Genomic DNA, 18,901 nt, shown 5'->3' on the forward strand with positions numbered 1-18,901 from the left:
GGGGGAGTTGGCCGGCACCAACCCCGGTCACGCTGCTTCCTCTGCCGAGCGCAGAAGAGCCCCCCGGGCTCAGGAAACACATTCAGACAAGTGAGTTCTCACTGGTCTATGTGACGCTTGCAGGGCAGCTTCACAGCCAAAGCCCTGACAAAGGGCGCACGGGGCAGCTCTGAGGTCCTACAAGGTCAGGATCATCGTTCTGGGCTTGGGTGGCTCGCCCGGGGCTGTGCACACCGGCACCCTCCCCCAACCCCCCCCCCACCTGCCTGGGAGCAGAGCAGACAGGGGTCCCGCTGCCCGCGCACCCGATGCAAATTCCCAGCGACCTCACCCCAGGGCCAGCCCTCAGCCCTCGCCGTCCCCTGCTGTCTCGGGGAACCCCGGCTGCCGGACGCCCTCACCCGCTCAGAGCCGGCTGGAAGTCGTGTTTCACTTTATTGGATACACCAGGTGTGGGGGTTACAAGTGGAGCGTACGGGTGTTCTGTCCCGCCTGAAATGCACGGACCTCGCCTGCATCGGGGACAGACACAGGCAGACGAAATACAGTCGGGAGGCGTCCCAGAGTGGGTCACGTCAGCACGTCAACGACTGAGCTCACAATACTTCAGTGAAAACGGCGGACGCAACCATATCAATCACACTTCAGGTCTGTACACGAGTCTACAAAACAGAATCCCCACGCCGTGCTCTGTACAACGGTGGCCTAACACTCGAACCCAAGCACGCCTCCCCGATCCCAGAGAAGGTGCCAGGCACACGTGTGAGAGGATTACAATCATTTCCCCAAAATACAAAATCGCTTTTTTCTTTTTAAGGCACATTTTCACGGAAGGCACAGAGAGCCCCCACCTCGGGAGCCCCCACCTCGGAATCCCCGCGCTCGTGGGACCCTGGCGGGCGGCAGCCGCCCATTCCCGCGAGTCCTGGGTGGCGATGGTGGTGGGGACAGTTGTTGGCGGGAGAAACAGGCCCATCTCCAGGGCACAGGCACGGGGGAGGCAAGACGGCGGCTACTGTCCCGCACGGCGCAGGCCGGCCTCCCCGCCCATCTCCCTCAGGGAATGCCGGCCATACAGGTGTCACCGTGAGTCCTGCCGGGCCACTACCCCGGCCCGGGCAGGCGTCCCCAGCTCGAAGACCCTCTGGCCGCCGGGGCGGGAGCGGCTGCTCTGTGCACAAGAGGACGCGGGGAGCAGAGGTCGCGCCGTGACATGGAAAACCGGCGCCACCGACCCACGCCTGGGGCTCAAGCCTCCCCCGGAGTGCCCGGTGGCCCCGTGCCCCTCAGGCCGCCCGGGGGGACCTCGGCCTCGTCCACCTGCAGAGTGTCATTGTCCCCCAGCAGCTCAGTCTCGGGGACGGAGCCGTCCTCCTCCTCCTCCGCTTCCTGCCCGGGGGTCTGGGCCGCATCTCCGGGGGTGATCGGCGTGTCCTCCGCGGCCTCTGCGAGCAGGGCTGCCCTGTCCGCCATGGACGCGTTGGAGGGCGCCGTGGTCACATAGCCGGTGCTGGTGGAACCGCTGCCACTGTGCTGGGAGCCGGGCTTCGGGACGGCCGGGGCGGGCACGTGCGGCGGCGCCATTGGCATGGGGATCTGCACCGGGTAGAAGTTGGGCAGGTAGGCCCCGTAGGCCGGCACGGGCTGGTACCCGTTGACGGGGATGTAGAGCTGGGGAGGGGGCACCATGGGCCTGATCTGGCCTTTCATGGGCATGAACGGCGGCTGCGGGAAGGCCTGGGCCTTCTGCTTGGGGCCCCCGTAGCGGGCGTTGCTGACGTTGCTGACGGGGCTGGTGCTCAGCGAGCTGGTCTGCGTGGCGTTGCTGGCCCCCGAGGTCTGTGCCGAGCTGTTGTAGGTGGACAGGCCGCCCCAGGCGCGGAGCCTGCTGTGGATGTCCTTGAAGCGGGGCCGCCGGCCGGGGGCCTCGTGCCAGCACTCGACCATCAGGGCGTACACCCAGGCCGGGCAGTCGTCGGGGCAAGGCAGCACCTGCCGGCCACGCACCATGTCCACCACGTCCTGGTTGGAGTGGCCGCAGTAGGGCTGCAGGCCGTAGCTGAAGACCTCCCACAGCAGCACGCCGTAGGACCAGATGTCCGAGTCCACGGAGAACTTGCCGTGCGTGAGGGCCTCCGGCGACATCCAGCGCACGGGCAGCAGCGCGCCGCCCGTCAGCCGGCAGTAGTCGGCCGAGTACACCTCGCGGAACAGCCCCAGGTCCGAGACCTTCACGCTCAGCTTGTCGTACACGAGGACGTTGCGGGTGGCCAGGTCCTTGTGCACCACGTGGTGGCTGGACAGGTAGTCCATGCCTGAGGCGACCTGCGCCGCGACGTGCACGAAGTCGGGGGGCTCCAGGGCGGACCTCACCGTGCGCTCGTCGTCCGTGCTGCCCACGTCCGAGTGCGGCGAGCGCATGACCAGGAACTCGTGCAGGTCCCCGTGCGCGCAGTAGCTGAACACCATGCTGAGGGGCTGGTCCTTGGTCACCACGCCCAGCAGGCAGACGACGTTGGCGTGCTGCAGCCGGGCCCGCAGCAGGGCCTCGTGCCGGAACTCCTCTCGCAGCGGGCCCTCCGCCTTGTCCTTCAGCGTCTTGATGGCCACAGCCTGGCTCTGCTCCCCCGGGGCCGGGCCAAACAGGTGGCCCTTGTAGACCTTCCCAAACCGGTCCTCCCCGAGCTCCTCCAGGAACCGCACCGACGACAAGCTGATCTCCCTGAGCTTGACCTGCCGACAAGAAAAGCTCCGTGAACCACTTCAGTTCCCGGAACAGGAAGGACAAGCCGGGCAGCTGGGGCGGGGGGAGCCCAGCAGAGGACCCCGGTCCTGCCCGCCCCAGGCCCCGCCGGACCCGCACCCATTCTCTGCTCCTCAACACGCCCAGGACCGCGAGGCTGCGGGAAACACGTCTGCGGGTCCCAGCCAGGCTGCAGAGTGCGCCCTCCCCCAAACTCCAGACACACCACTGCAGGGCGTGTGCACACCACACGCGCACACACAGCCGAGCTGGGCGCCACCGTCCCAGAGGCACCAAGGGACCCTCCCAGTGGCGTCCCCCACCCGGGGCCCCTCCCACGGCTCCCTGATGCGTCACAGCGACACCGGCCTGTCTCCCTGGCACCCGTGGGAAGTCGTGCGCTTCCGATGATTTCTGTCACCTTGGAGTCCAGGCCGGCTGCTTTCCAGCCGTCCCTCCGTGTCCCCTCCCTCCTCTTCTTGGTTATATTCGTTATGACAGAAGCCCCACGGGCGGGGTGGGGGCTGTGCTGCATCTCCACACTCCCCAGCCCCCAGCCCCAGCAAACACACAGCGACTGCTGGCTTCCAAGCCAAGGGCACGCTCCCCCGACCGCCTTGACGATCCCCTTCAGAGCCCGGACGGGAGTGACGTACAAGTAACGTGGAGGCCCAGGCAGGCCGGGACAGACTCCCCTGTGCTGTATCTCAGGGTGGTCTCGCTGTCCTAAGAGCTGTCAGGGTGGGGGAATGGGGGTGACTGACTCCACTCTAAATGTGCGGTTCCACCCGTCCCCGAAGATCAAAGCAAAACAAAACCAACCCAACTCCAAACGGACCAGAAAAGAGGCCCCGTCCCGTGTCAGAGCCAGCCGGGCCCCCATGTGGTGGACCAGTCAGAGCCCTTTCCCTTTGGTTCTCCTGTGGGGAGAGCGGCAGCCCTGCAGACAGACGCAGGACGGCACCTGCTGGCTAATGCACCCGTCTGAGCGGAGGGAGAAGCCTAGACTCAGGGATGGCGGGATTCCAACACGCCTACCACTTCCTTCCTAAGGACACAAATGTCCTGACATGTCTTAGAGGAGATGTGGGGAAATACAGGGCAATTCAGGATGGTGGTAAGCCAGGAACCCAAACATTGGGGGCAAGCCATCTCTAGGCAGAGGCTGGGCCAGGAGGCGTAGGAGACCTGCTTGTGCTGGGTGATGAGAGGCATCTCCACGTCCTGGCTGGGCGAGGCCATCAGCTGCCGCCGCTGTGGTGTAGACGCGGAAGCCTTCTGCTTATTCCGGCACACGCAGACCAGGAAGAAGAGGCAGGCGATGACCAAGGGGATGGCGATGCTCGGGACCAGGATGTACAGAATCCCCATCCTGCTGCCGTCCTGGGGACCTGCGAACAGCCAGGGTCACGGGTTCTTAGAAAGCATCCTCCGCCCAACTCCGAGTTCCCGCCAGCCCACTCCCGCCCCCAGCTGCAAGATTCAAGCACACTGGGACGGTCCCATGAGTTGCACGAAGGGAAAGGGGCGCGCCAAGCCCAAGGATGGGTAACGCACCCCTGCACGCTTGGGAGACGCTATCCAAAGCTGCCCCCAAGGACTCAAGCGGGAGCACACGGCTCAGAAAGCCCGTGAATGCTAGGGCTCTTGCAGTAGTAACAAGCAAGGTCCTAGGATGAGAAATGGCCCCGCCTGTGGCATTTTAGGATTCTCCACATTTTGTGTGTAATGAACACATATCGTTGAAGATACTAATCCAAAGTGCATTTGATCTGAAAGAGCACCGGTCGCCAGTGAGCCTGACCCACGGCAGGACGCCGCAGGGCCCCAAGCGTGCTGGGAAACGCGGCGGTCAAAGGTCCGACGAGGCTTCCGGTGAGCTTCATGGTTTTCAGAGCGAGACACAAAGGTCTGTCTCCCTCTACGGGATTCCAGACAGGCACGGGGGCCACGCTGGGCTGCAGCACTGTCCCAAACCCGGAGTCTGTCTGTCTGTCCGTCGTCCCATCAGCCCCACGCCACCCCCTCCCCACACCCCACCGCAGAGAGAACCAAATAAAACCCCAGAACTCCCCGGCCCCACCCTCGAGGGCGGCGGTGGGGGCTCCGGGTCGTCTCTCTGGGGAGATTCCATGACCCACCCCCTGTCCCAGGTCAGAGCGGGGAGCACCGTCCAAGCGTCTGCGTGACCATTTACTTTATTGTCATCTTTTCAAAATCACCAGCAGACGCCACACTTGTTAGCCACGGTACCACAGGACAGGCTGCGTCCTCGCAGCCACGGGCTGAAGACCACAGCCACCTTCACGGGGGCGTTCGTCCGATTTCCTACGTCCCGTTCAGGGTGAGCAGGAACACACGGCGTTCGGCTGTTCCAACACACAGAAGCAGCGTGTCGCAGGGTTCGTTAACGTAGAGTTTTCAATCGAGTTCTTTGTAAAGGCAGTGGGATCCTCCCTATCCCCGGCCACTGGTTTTGAGGCAGAACACTGCATCTGAGACACGGTCCCACGAGGACCAGGCAGCTCCCGGCATCGGCGGGGGCCGCACACCATTCCCCGTATGGGGGCTCCTCGGGCATCACCCGAACCCCGCTGGGAAGCAATGAGCCTGCTTCCCACTTGGCTGCCAAAGCCTTCCTACAGTGCGCATGCTTCGCATTTCTGCCCTCGGAATGCAAAGCTTTTTGCAAAATCCAATGTACCTAGATCGACCAGATCGAACAGCGTACATATTTCTAACTTTTTGATTAATTTTCATTACAAAAGTAATACCGGCTCATTGTGAAAACGTATTCTGTTTCAACATTTCTTTAGGCCACGGGAAATCTCTGCGGAAAGTCTGGCGTGTATCGCTCCAAAACTTCACGCATAACATGGAGGTGCCGTGTGAGCTCACACGCACACAGACACACGCACCCACACACGCACGTCTTTCCTTCACAAAGACAGACAGAGGGGGGTCTGGGGAGAAAAGCAGGAGAAACCAGCTATCATCCTGCAGCTTCTTTCTTTCTTTCTTCCCCCAGCAGGTCATCACGGACCCCCTTCCTTGCAGGAACTTTTTTTCAGAAACGTAGCAATCCACGGAACAGCTTTATGATATTGCCGACATTCTCGTTCTCAAACGTTAGTCCTGCCGTGGACGCACGTTCTTGAGGATCCGTGGCACGGATCTGTGCTGAGTTGAGAGGAGCCGCAAACTTGGGACTGGCCCATGGTACTCCCAGGAGGGAAGCGATGCCGGTTCCCACGGCCAGCATCTGTAGGGGGAGGCGCGCCCGGCCCGGGGCCGCTGGAGGAGGCTGGTGCGGGGACGGCGAGCCCGGCTCTCCTTCACATCCTCTCTCCTCATCCGTCGCTTCTCGGTAATGTCCCAGCAACCCACTGCCTCCAGGAACCAGAACGTAAGACTCAGGGGCGGCCAACCTTCTCCGGGGGACCTAGGCCGGTGGGAGCCGGTGAAACGTAAATGGCCTCGAGACAGAAACAGGAGGCCTGTGAACTGTGGGACCCTCAACCTCACTGGCCCGTCCCGTTCGTGCTTTAACAAGGATGTGGCAGGGGGACAGGTCACAAGACCGAAGTTCCGCTGTTCCTCGCTCTGCCTGCTCTGCCTGGGTGAGCCGGGCTGCGGGAGGCCAGGGAGGGCGGGCAGTGCCGTGCCCCGGGGCCAGGAGCCAGGCTGAGGGCTGTGGCCACAGCAGGAGGCCCGTCCACCAATACTGGGAAACAGCAGGTGACCACATCGATGGAGAAACCAGGCACCAAACTGACCATCCCAGGGCCACCCGCAAGCAACAGGCTGGCGAGGGGCCCCCAGACCTAATCGGCCGTCTCCCCCGCGTGGTGGAATCTGGGCTGAGAGGCACACGACTCCGGAACTTTCTCTAATTTAAAATGTCCCACAACGACCAGGTCCTACTTCCAGAACCGGCAACGGCTTTATCTGAAGCCGGTCATCAGGGCGGTGCATGGGGGAGGCGCCCTGGACCCCAAGCCATCCCCAGGTGCCCTCAACAGTTAACGCTTTAAAAAACAAGAGAGAGAGAGAATACATACTACAGGAGGGAACGTCACACAGTTCCATGCGTACGTTTTTATTCTGCGTGAAGCACCAGGGGCCCTCCATCTGCCCTCCGGGGTTGCGGCAGTAGGCGTGGCCCCCTCCGAGCTCGGGGAAGTCCGCGCTGCTCAGCTGGTGGCTGTGTGGGAGCTGCAGGGCCCAGGGCTGGCACCGGTGGCCCGACTTGGTGGTGCTGGCCGTGCCCCTGTAGTCCGTGCCCGAGCCGTTGTAGCACTGCTGGTCTGTGGGAGAGACGCGTGAGGACGCAGGGCTGCCGGCCGCAGCCTCCCCAGCCCTTCCCGGAAGGACCACCGCCGCCACCTCGCCTGCACGTACCCGAACCGGAACCTCCAGAAGCCCAAACGCTCCGACTTCCAACAGCAGCAGCATTCAAGCCGCAGGCCCACCAGGTAAGTCGGGGCGATGGGGCGGGGGTGTCCAGGGACACAAGTGGGGAAGGAAGCCCATCTGAAGTCACCCCGTGAGTGGGGAAGCCCTGGGGGCCCGCCAGGCACCTCCGTTGCAGGAGGACGTCAACCCCAACCTCCCGCTCGCTTTGCCGCCGGGGAGGACACCCGGGCACCCTGTGTCTGGGGCGGAGACCCAGAGCCCTCCCGCTGCCTTAGTTCTGAACCTGTTCTCAGCCCCTCCTGAAGACGGGCTCACCAACCTACGCTCCGTCTTCTGCGGCGATCATCACGCTTGGAGTGAGGAGCGAGCCCGCCGCCTGCATGGACGCCCCCGGGAGCCCAGAGATCGGGCTCCGACTGCCCCCCAAGGAGCCCTGCGGGGCTCTGAGAACCCCCAGCCTCACCGAGAAGTGGCCGGAGTCCAGGGCCTGGGAGGAGGGTGGGCTCTTCTCCCCTCCGGCCCCTGCAAGGGGCGGCAACCCTGACCTAGTCGGCGAGGGGAGCTGTTCAGGGGTGGCAGGGCGGCCTGGAGGTGGTGCCTCGGCTCAGGCTGCTAATGGGCACGGAGATGACGCCCCCTCCTCCCCCAGAAGCGGAGTCTGAAGCCCAGTGATGTAGCGACTCTCGCCAGTGCCAGGACGGCAGGGCCACAGCCGCCGTGCGCCCACCGCAGGACGACCGGGGCGGGGCAGGAGCGGTGGCGGCTGCGGCCAGGACAGGCACACGTGGACTCACAGCGGCCCAGCCTCTCCGCGGGGATGCCGACGCGCATGCAGTTGGCGGCGTCCGGGCTCTCGGGCGGGGGCAGCGCCTCGCACTTGGGCAGCTGCAGCCTCATGAGGATGAGCGGGTTGGAGCGCGCGATGCTGTACTCCCGGCGGCACAGGTCGCTCTCCAGCACCTCACACTCGTCCCGGCACAGCTCGCGGGGCTTCGGCGCCCGGGAGCGCGCGTCACACAGCGGGAACACGAAGTGGCAGAAGGACGGGATGGCGAACCGCGAGCACTGGTCCGACAGGTGCGTGGAGGTTCCGATCATGGTGAAGGCCGCTGCGGGCGGGGAGGCGGGTGTCAGGCCGGAGGCTCCTGCTCCCGGGCCCCAGAGCCCGAGCCTCGCGCCCCACGCCCTGCGACACCCCTCTCTCACTCGTGCCCTCCAACCCTCCGCCCTGTCCTCTGCACACCCCGAAAGGCTCTCACCGAGGCAGGCCCCCAGAGAGCAGCCGCTGCCCGGTGCGCTGGAAACGGGAAGTCCCGGCCCAGGGCCTCCCTCACAGTGAGGAACAAGAGGGATGGGGAGACTGGGCCCAGGGTCTCCCCCGGCCCACCCGGTGCTTCTTCCAGCACAGGAAGACTCGGGGTCAGACCCAAAGCCGCTCCCCAAGGCCCTGCTAGGAACTGGGCTCGGCAAGCAGTGGGCGGAGCTACAGCAACGGGCCGGGGTGACGTCTAGAAGCAGAGGCCGGAAAGGGCACAGGGACGGAGCCCGGCGTCCTCGGGACTGTGGCCGACCGGGCGGCCGGGGGAGGCTGCTGCGGGGGCGGGTGGACGGCAGCAGGGCCGACAGACGGGGACCAGACCTGCAACCAACAGCAGCAGGAGAGGCGGGGGAGAGGGGAGCCACCCGACAGCCGGAGCGCGTTGGGAGGGGCAGAGGGAGGTGCTGTGGGCAAAGAAAGCAGAGAAGCAGGTGGAGCGAGGGTCTGAGCCGCGGTTGGCTGGTGGTCCTCCGAGGCAGGACACGGGACAGAGCGGAGGCAGGACATGGTCCTCCGAGGCAGGACACGGGACAGAGCGGAGGCAGGACATGGTCCTCCGAGGCAGGACACGGGACAGAGCGGAGAGGAACGGAGGTGGCGTGTGACCCGGAGAGAGCACGCAGTGGCACCGCGGGCCGAGCGGGAACACGTGTGGGGGCAGGAGGGCAGGAGGCAGGAGGCAGGAGCCCCGTCAAGGCTCAAAGGGAGGCCGCGGCCGCATGCCCGCCGCCCCGAGGCCCAGCCACTGTGGCCCGCGAAGGCTCTGCTCCTGAGGATGTGACCCGGCGGCTGAAGAGACAGGCCCCTGCCCCACAGGCTGCGCCGCGGGGAGAAGACAGGCCCAGGTCTCGCCCAGGGCCCCCGCCAGTACCCGTGCTGTGGCCCCGTGTGGCTGGCAGGCAGCACTGCGGGTGTCCACTCTCCGCGGAGGGCCCAGCCCAGGGCAGCCCCCAGAACAGACGAGCCGGAGGGAGCCCAGCTCCGGCGCTGCCCGTGACCCACCACGGATGGTGGGTCCCTCGTCCTGTCTGGTGCTGTGTGGTGACCCGCCAAGGCCACACCCCAGAGGACAGAAGCCCACACAGAGCGTCTGAGGGAGCTCGGGAGAGGAACGCGCGGTCCCTACTCCTTCCGGTCCCTTCCGGCCGAGACTGACTGAGGGAGGAGCAGGAGGGTCCCTGCAGGGTCTCTCGGGGTCAGCTCGGGAGTCCGGGGTGAGGCCTGGTCCGGGGGCCGTCAGGAGGGCGGGCATGGCGTGGGCGGGGACCCCAGGCACGGCAGGACGGTGGAAGCCACACAGACCCGGTGTTGCTCTCGGGGCAGTCGGCTGCGGAGCATGACCCGGTCAGGGTCTCTGCTCTGCCCTTGTCCCCTCAGACGCGTCCCGCACGGGCTCACGTCAACGTCCGGCTCTAGGTACCCAGAAGGTCCGGCAGCTCATGCCTCGCCTCTGTCCACTCCCCACGTCACCTTGAAGGTGTTTTGGGCCCTTTCCCCGGGAAGCCCCCAGAGTCCTGGAGCGAGTTCTGACAAGCCTGCCCCAGACAGGACACAGCAGGGCCAACGGCCTCGGAACCACAAGCCAGTCAGCCCAGGTCAACTTCGACCTTCCTCTCGTGTCCACAAACCTAGACATGCGCATTCTAGACTTTCGTCTAAAAGCTGCCGTGGGCCCGCCCGCTCGGACAGCAGACTTGCTCGGTTTCCAGCCGTTCCCAGAGACGGGACTCGGGGACAGTCTCGTGCCTGGGAGCCGGGTGCGTCAGCGAGTGGGACGCCCAGTCTGAGGTCCGCGGCTAGCGCTTCCCAGGTCGGTGAGGGCGGAGGATGTCTGAGTGCGTGGCTCCTACTAAGGCCATAATGGACTCTTCCCTTAATGAACGAGAAGCGACGAGAAAGATCCAAGAGCCCTACTGCTGTCGAGGGTGATTTCTGTTCCCTGCAGCCTGCGTCCCGTCTCTGAGGCACGGGTACAGCCACACCGAACACCGAACTAACGTAAACCACTGAATGTTGTGGCCCAAAAGGTTTGAGCAGTTCTGCTTTAGAGAGCAGGGAAAGCTCTTCCAAAAACAGCAAAGCTCTCCAATGGGCTCCTTTCGGACGACCATCGTCTCCTACTTCTGAGGGAGCACCTGGCCCTGTCCTCGGGGGCTCAGGAACCACGGGCCAGGCGGGTCCTCGCACGGCCATCGCCCTAGACCCTCCAGCTTGGGGCGAAAGCAAGGGAGGGGTGACTCGGATTTGGAAGGACAAGTCGATGTCGTCTGGAGGCTGGAGAGGAAACGTGTGTGTGTTTGTGGGGAGAGCGGAGAGGAGCTTCGGTTGAATTCATTTTCTCACTTCTCCAAGCACTTCCCCCAAGGTGACCTTCATGTCACCATGTGAAAGCGCATGGAGGAGGACAGCCCACCAGAAACGGGAACGCTGCAGAGACAGAGAGCAGTTGCCTGCAGAGGGAGCCGCCCCCGTTCCCACGCCGTGAAGCAGGTCCCTGAACGCCGACTGTCCGCGGGACCTGAATGCTGGCCGTCGGCGGCCCGGCAGCGTCCCCAGACGCCGCCACAGACTGCAAACCCCTCTCCCCAACGCCAAAGTCGGACCCGTGAAGCTCTTCACTGAGCTCAGACCTGCGGGGGGCAGGAGTCAGGGACGGCAGGACCAAGAAGTGCAGTGATTAAGTGCAGTGGGCGCTGGCCTCCCTGCGGTGCGGCCAGCCTGGGGACAGGAGGCCCTGGCGACGCAGTGAGCACGGGACGTCTCCCGACTCTGGAGCCACGCAGTGGGCCTGAGGAAGTGCGCTTGCTCATGGGAACGCACAGACGGGAACGCTGGAGGGCAAACCCTGGGGCCAGTCCCCACTGCTTCTAACAGAGCCGTCTGACCCTGCTGCACGACGTGGAACAGGGACTCCGTGTCCAAGATCGGACATAAACGCACGAGGGGGTGGGGACGGGCGGCTCACGGTCCAACGACACGGGGCTCCTACCTGTGATGCGGTTCTCAATCTCTCCCTGCATCTGGAGCGAGTCCACGTAAATGGTCCGGTTCCCGATGAAGCGCGCGCACGCGATCCCGCGGTACGGTTGGCAGAAGCCGTCCTCGTGGTCGTCGTCCCTGGGGAGACCCAGCCGTGAGCACAGTGGCTTGTTTGCTTTCCCCAGCCAGCTCTCTCCCGAAAAGGATCATCACTTTCATTACGCTACGTTGGTCACAATACGGACTGTCGTCATGATCTCGTCGTCTCGCTCCTTGGTATCGGCGCAAATGAGCCGGAAACCCCGGACCACCCGAAAACCTGCCCAAACGTGGGAGCGACCAAGGTCCTCCGGCAGGTGATGGGTAAGGACACCGTGGCCCGTCCGGATGGAGGAGTTTTTAGCACCAAACACAAAGGAGCCTCGAAGAAACACGGAGGAAGCTCACATGTGCGGGACTAAGTGAAACACCGATCCGGAGGGGCCGCATGCTGTAGGCGTCCAGCTGCCGGACCGTCCGGAAGAGGCAGAGCTATGCAGACGGGGGAAGGTCAGTGGCGGCCAGGGGCTGGGGGAGGGGTGGTGCACGGGACCAACAGGCAGAGCACAGGGACTTCAGGGCCAGGAACCGACTCTGTATGATGCCGTGATGGCAGGTGCGTGTCTTTCCAGATGTGACGCGGGAGCAGCCCAGGTTTGAGCCTCGTGCGTCCACTTACGTGCAGTGATTTCCGTGAGCACAAGTACGATAAATGTACGCTGTGTCCCTGGTGATTTTCTTAATAGCATTTTCTTTCCTTAGCTGACTTTATTGCAGGAATTCAGTCCATAACACATACAACTCGCAAAATACACGTTAATCGACTAAGTGATCGGTAAGGGGCTAGGAGTTAAGTTTTGGGGGGAGCCGAAAGTTACACACAAGTTTCCAGCCACACGGGGGGTCGGCACGGGGGGTCGGCGTCCCAATCCCTGTTGTCCAAGAGTCTGCTGCCCAAAGTCCCAGCAGGGAAGCTGCCAGAGCGAAAGCTCCAGGTACGGACTTTATCAGCTCATCGTAAGTACTGGGTTGACTTCTGTCCCGTCCCTTCTAACCAAGGCGCCACACTAAGGGGGAAACGCGGGTGTGGATGCTGGGGGGTGGTCGGTGAGAACTCTCCAGGCTCCGCTCAGTTCTTCTGGAAATCCCAAACGGCTCTAAAATATGAAATCTATTAACTTAAAAAAATCCAGCATTGTTAAGGGGCGTGGCGCCACGGAGCGTGACAGACGGATCATGGGCGTGAAGCGTACACACGGGCGGGCACACGTCCACGTCTGTGAGCAGACGCACGCAGAACGCTGGCCACAAACGTGTCGTCCCACCCGTGAACCACACAGAAACACCGCAGCGCACCCCGCGGGCGTTGGTTGTCTGCAAGCCAGACTCGTGAAAGGGATGACCATCCAGGAACCGCGTTCCTGCGTCACACAAGAGAAATCTTTGACATGGAGGGAAACAATGGGGATCCCCGAAAGTCTGGCCTTCATGTAAGTTGTACAAGGAGATGTTGTTATTACACAACAGAGAAGTAGACAGCACGGGCCACGCTTCAAGACCCAGGGGCTGGGCGGGGAGCCCCACCGAAGCATGGCCCTCCCACCGGGTCCCCAGTTCGACTCCCTCCCCAGGGCCTTTGCACGGCACACACAGGGCCCGCTGGAGTCCGTGCCACTTTCTGTTGTGTGAACCTGTGAGTCGTGCCTTCAGTGGATGAGATCAGGCATTCTGAGTACCAGATGCTTTCCAGAGAGCCCTCAGGATGCTCCAAGGAGACAGGGGACACGGCCACAGCAGATATATGAGAGCGGCTGGAGCCAAGGAGAGGTGCTTGGGGCTCCGGGGGCGTGTTACTGACAAGGGCGTTAGGACTGGAATTAAGTCACTTGTTTTCTAGCAAATCTGTAACCAGCCCCTAAGCCTGGCAACACTTGTCAGCCGGCCCTACAGCGGTCTGGACCGTCCCCCAGGAACACGGGTGTCGTGCCCAGCTCCACCAAATGGACATGAAAACCCGTATTCCGGCTCCCTCACAAACTTAAAATCCGGACGCTCGTAACGGTGGAGACAAAGGATCCGGCAGAACACCCTTGCAGCCTCTCCTCCCTTCCTCCCGGGCACCTGCGCAAGCTCTCTTGTTCAAAGAAAGGAACCTGGAGCCATAAATAACCGAAACAAGAGACTGTGGTGTCGACAAGAGCTGGACGCCCTTTCTCGCAAGCTTGCTTGGCCATTATTTCCTTGGGTCAAGGATCCCTTCAGTGTAGTTTAACTAGACAAGCTCACGTGCTCACAATACAGCCCGACCCCTCCCTTCTCACTCTTCGTGAGCTGGAGCCGGCTGCTGATCCCACGATAACCAGCGCCCGCCAAACGCACCAAAAGTGCACGTCGGCTCTGCCCTAGTGCGCGTGCTACACGTCACCGCTTGCGGGCATCTCGGGCGCTTGCCCACTGCGCCTGGAAAATCAGAGACACCCGCGCTCCGTGTAAGGTCAGCAGCGCACAGGAGAGGAGCTGTGATGCAGCCAGTCCTTTAGGGTGAAGAAAATAGTTGGGAAATAACTAGGAAATACTAGTGATGAGAACAGAAATTGATACAAAAGAAACAGAAAAATCAAGAAAGCCAAAAGTTAGCTCTTCAAAAAAAAAAAAGAGAGCAAAATTGCTTATACCTAGAAAAACTGAAAAAGAAAAAGAGAAAGAGAAAACACACATTACCGATACCACAAATGCAAAAGGGGACATCGCCAAAAACTCTACGGATGTTAAAAGATAATAGGAAACATTATGCACAAATATCTGAACACAGATCCAATAACTTAAAAAATAGGGCAGGTTCCTTGAAAAACACAATACACTAAAACTAGTGGAAACAGAAATAAAAACTCAGAAGAGCCTTAAGTGTCCTAAGGAATTTGAAGTTGTCATAAAAAGCCTTCCCACGATTAAAACCCCAACCCCAGATAATAGAAACTGGTGAATTCTGTCAAACATTTAAGGAAGAAACAGTAACTTTACATAAACTCTTCCAGAATGTGAAGGAGTTAGAGGTACCACCCAGATCACCCACGAGGCGCAGTGACACAAGGTCACTTGTGTCCTCTCTCCGAGGACATCACAGATGAACGTGCCCGGACCGAACAGGCACCAGGCTTCAGAAAATACGCAAGGACAGACTGGACCCAACAAAACAGAAAGACAATAGAGATGGGCAGTGAGCCACCTGGGTGAACCGAGAACACAAGTGTTTCAACATTTAAAAACCGGTCACCGAAAACAGAGACAAGGAGGGAAACCATGTAGTCATCTCAGTTGAGAAGGAAAAAGGTCAACACAAGTCAACACTCTTTCATGAACAAACTCAACAAACGGAAAATCTCTCTCCTACTCTACTGAAAAGGGGCATCTATCAGATGCCTACAGTGAACACGTTACTTATGGTGAGATAAGGGACATTTCCCCAAAGACATTTAGGAAGACGAACTGTCTGCTCTTACCGTTCTACCTGACCTTGGGCATGGAGGGCTCAGCCAGGACGATCAGGAGACGGCGCGATCAAGCCATCAGCGGCCCGGCACAGAGACGGCACAGACCGGGAAGGAAGAAGTAAGACCTGATGCCATAATTTACGTGGAAAATCCCAAGGAATATATTTTTAACCTGCTGAAACTACTACAGTTTAGTACGGCCCCAGGAGGTCAAGACAATCAATTGTATTTCTACACGTAACAATTAGCAAACGGAATGTCTAAAAAATGTCATTTCCAGGGGTGCTCCGGTGATGCTGGTGGTCGAACGTCTCACTCCTGTTTCGGCTTGCCGCAATGTCACGGGATCAAGCCCCCTGCGGGGCTCGGAGAGTGGTGGGCGTCTGCTTGAGATTCCCTCCCTCGCCCACTGCTTCTCCCCACTCTGCGCACTCTCTCAAATAAATAAATAGATCTTCAAAAGAAAGTCATTCACAGTAACGCTAAAAGTACTCAAGAGCAGTCAGATTCATAGAGAAAAAGTAGAATCGTGGCTGCTCAGGGTCGGGGTGAAGGGGAAAGGGAGAGCCACAGTCCAGCAGACACGGGGTTCAGGTTGGAAAGATGGGACGCTCTGGACGGCACGTGGTGATGACGGCACGGCGAGGAGAAGGTACTCGATACCCCGAGTGTCTCAATTAAGAATGGCTGAAATACTCTGCACAAAACCTAGTAAAGATGTACACGACCTCCCCACTTAAAACTTCCAAACACTGTAGAGAGGAAGAAAAGAGAAGCTACACCAATAGAAACCGCACCATATTCACAGGACGGACCGTTCAATGGTTTCAAGGAGTCGATTCTCCCAAAGCTGTGGTTCGGTGAGGAAACAGGTTGACCTTGGGGACTAACGCGGAAGTACACAGGGAAAAGGGGCATAAGGAACACAGCCAGATCTCGGGGGGCTCAGGGAAGGGAAAAATTACGAATATGTACGGAAAAATGACAAATCAAATAGGACACGATCACAGTCGGCAAGCCCGCGTAAAGAGAGAAGAGATTACTCCTAAGTGCTCTTCTCGTCACTTTTCTGTACATTTGGGGTTATTTTAAAACACAAAGTTAAAAACGTCCCAGTACGGACTTTGGTAGAAACTGACAAGCTCTAGAATTTACAGGAAAATGCAAACCAGAGCAGCAGGACGGTCATGAACGAGGAGGATCGAGGGTGAACTGGAACCACCGATTCGGGGACTTACCAGGTTACAACGTCAAAGACAATGTGCTGCTGGGAGAGGAGGACATGATGGAGAGTCTCAAGACAGACCCCAACCAAGGTCCAGTGATTTTAGTACAGACACGAGGCATCTGAGGACGACCCGACAATGGGTTCAAAAACGGTGCTGGAAGGACAGGATATTCGGAGGCTTTTTGTTTTTGTTTTGTTTTAAGGATTTTATTTATTAATTTGAGAGAGAAAGCATGCACAGAGGGGAAGCAGGCTCCCCAATGAGCAGAGAGCCCGATGTGGGGCTCGATCCCAGGATCCTGAGACCATGACCTGAGCCGAAGGCAGACGCTTAACTGAGCCACCCAGGCGCCCCAGAACTGGATATTCATATGGAAAAAATAAACTCAAACCCATAGCTCCTACCATCCACACAAACTGAGTTTGAGCTGGACCACAGACCTAACCACAGAAGCTGAAGTTATGCACTTACGGAAGGAAACAATGGAGAACGTGCTGATTCTACTGAGATAAGCAAAGGCAAAGATTTCTCAGACACAATGCATAAGAGAAAAAAATAGATAAACTAACTTATTCAATTAAATTTTCCTGGGCGCCTGGGTGGCACAAAAGTTAAGCAGCCAGCTCTGGGTTTCAGCTCGGGTCCGATCTCAAGGTCATGGGATCAAGCCCCACGTCGGGCTCCGTGCTCGTCGGGGGTCTGCTTCCAGTTCTTTCTCCCTCTGCCCCTCCTGCTCCTGCTTCCTCCCTCTCTCTCAAATAAATAAATAGATCTTTAAATAAATTGAAATTCTGCTGCTCACCGAAAGACAGCGTGACGAAACTAAAAAGGCAAACCACAGTCACTTTTTCCTTGGCAAAGGAACGGTACAGAATATATAAGACGTCCTGTAACCCCACAGGAAGACAGGCAGGAAACTGGAAAAAGGCCTCAGACACTTCACAAAAGTGCAGCCTGAAAAGGTGACTCTCGAGGAGGAGAAACTATACATCAAACCACCACAAACATCACAACACGAGTGCTGGAAGGTCCAAGTCAGACGACCCCGCACGGTGGCGTGGACGTGGGTTGGCCGGTCTCACTCCGCGGGCGGCAGCGGGAAACGGACAGACGGCTCGGGGAGGAGCTGGGCACTTTCTCCGGCGTGTGCACGCACCGACCGCCTGAGCCGGTAACCCCGCGGCCGGGATGCGGTCCAGAGCCATGAAAGCTCACAGAAATACCCGAACACAGATGTTCCCAGCGGCCACATCTGTAACTGCCCCCGAAAACACACTGTCGCGTCTTCCTAAAACAGCGGTCAGCAAGCGGGACCCAGGAAGAATCTTCTGGGTATTCTGTCGCGTGAGAGAAGCCGGACACAAGAGGCTCCACGAGGACGTCGCACCCACGTGGGAGCTCCCGTTCCTGTCTCGCGCACTGCGGTACTCACCGCCCTCCGAGCAGCGCCTGGCCACGCTGACCGTCCACGCACATCTGTTCAGTGAGTGCATGTTTCTTCAACAATGACACACGCTTCATACTTCTGACTCAAGATAAAGTAGCCCCAGCATCCGGTTACGCGGCGTCGTGTTACACGTGGCAAAAAGTGCCGACGGGGTCTGCGGAGCACCCCCGACACCAGCATTCAGGACCCCAAAACCCAAGTCCGCAGAACCTCTCAGAAACCGTCTCCGAGGCCAGGGTCATGCGCGACGGCCGGAGGCAGAGAAAGGGCGGTTCGGGTTCTCAGTTCCCCGGGAGGGAAGTGTGGTTCTCCTCCGCGGAGCGCAGTGGGGCTCGTCCCTCCCCGGCAAACCTTGGAAGGTGGGTATCTCCTTGGGTGACTTTGGCGGTCGGTGAGGAAAAAGCTCTCATCCCTAAATACTAGGGCATGACCGCTAGTGCGCGGGCGCCGCCGAGAACAAAAGGACCAAGCGGAGGTCTCGGATGTGTCACCCCGCGTCCCGCGCGGATACCGTCACCCCTGCTAACGCGCAGACACGTCCGCGTGTCGCTGTGCAGTGAACGGAGGCTGGGAGTTCCCCGAGGCTCCCCACGAGGATCGCTGCCACTTCCTGCATCACGTAATCTTACAATGAACTGAGTTTCTCTCTTTTATTCAAGTTCGGCACCGCGGGATGTAAGGAGTCACGTTTTCCAAGAAATAGAACCTGCCACAAGGAGAAGTCACGGAGGGAAACACCCGGGCCGGCTCCTCCGTCCCCAGCTCCGCGGATCAGGTGGGGATTCGTGGCTTCAACATCCAATGCTCAGTGTCAGCCTTTGCCCGGGACGGTTCACGCACCTACGGTGAGGCAGCTTGGTTTCTCCTGAAGTCATTTTTAACCACTGGCTGGTTGGCAGTTTCGTGTGTTTTTTTTTTTTAGTGCCGTTTTCCTGTAATTAGGATAAAGCTTGAGCTCGGTTATGACAGTTCCCGAAACACGGCAGTGGGAGGAGCTGGAGGGAGCAGACACGCCGGCTGTGGGGCACGTGGGCACCTCTGAGTCACCCGCCCGGGGTGCCCTGATGCCGCGGAGTCCGGGGCCTGGAGACGGGGAGATAGTCAGCCCGGGACACCGGGCTTCCAGGGCCGCGCGCCCACGGTGGTGAGCGGCCACAGCCCTGGAGTCACGTGCACCTTGCGAAGTAAGAAAAGGGCTCAGGATGTGGCCCCGTTTGTCGAGTTCCTGGAAGCCGATCA

At 60.1% G+C, this 18,901-nt stretch overlaps 1 protein-coding gene across 4 annotated transcripts in view; it reads right to left on the reverse strand.

Moving 5' to 3' along the window:
* Positions 1–429: 429 nt before the first annotated feature.
* The window catches only part of ROR2 (receptor tyrosine kinase like orphan receptor 2), a 151,599-nt gene continuing 133,127 nt past the window's right edge, over positions 430–18,901 (reverse strand). For 2 of the 4 annotated variants that reach the window (XM_046023921.1, XM_046023920.1), the window contains 5 exons: positions 11,467–11,594; positions 7,954–8,268; positions 6,805–7,050; positions 3,932–4,134; positions 430–2,733 (listed from right to left, as the gene is read on the reverse strand). In XM_046023921.1, coding sequence (XP_045879877.1) covers positions 1,249–2,733; positions 3,932–4,134; positions 6,805–7,050; positions 7,954–8,268; positions 11,467–11,594 — 2,377 coding nt within the window. In that variant the 3' untranslated portion in view covers positions 430–1,248. Of the gene's footprint in view, positions 2,734–3,866; positions 4,135–6,804; positions 7,051–7,953; positions 8,269–11,466; positions 11,595–18,901 lie in introns of those variants that run through there. The other 2 variants (XR_006820884.1, XM_046023922.1) reach the window with 2 other exon arrangements.

This window comes from Meles meles, chromosome 11 (assembly GCF_922984935.1).
Source record: "Meles meles chromosome 11, mMelMel3.1 paternal haplotype, whole genome shotgun sequence".
Lineage (NCBI taxonomy): Eukaryota > Metazoa > Chordata > Mammalia > Carnivora > Mustelidae > Meles > Meles meles.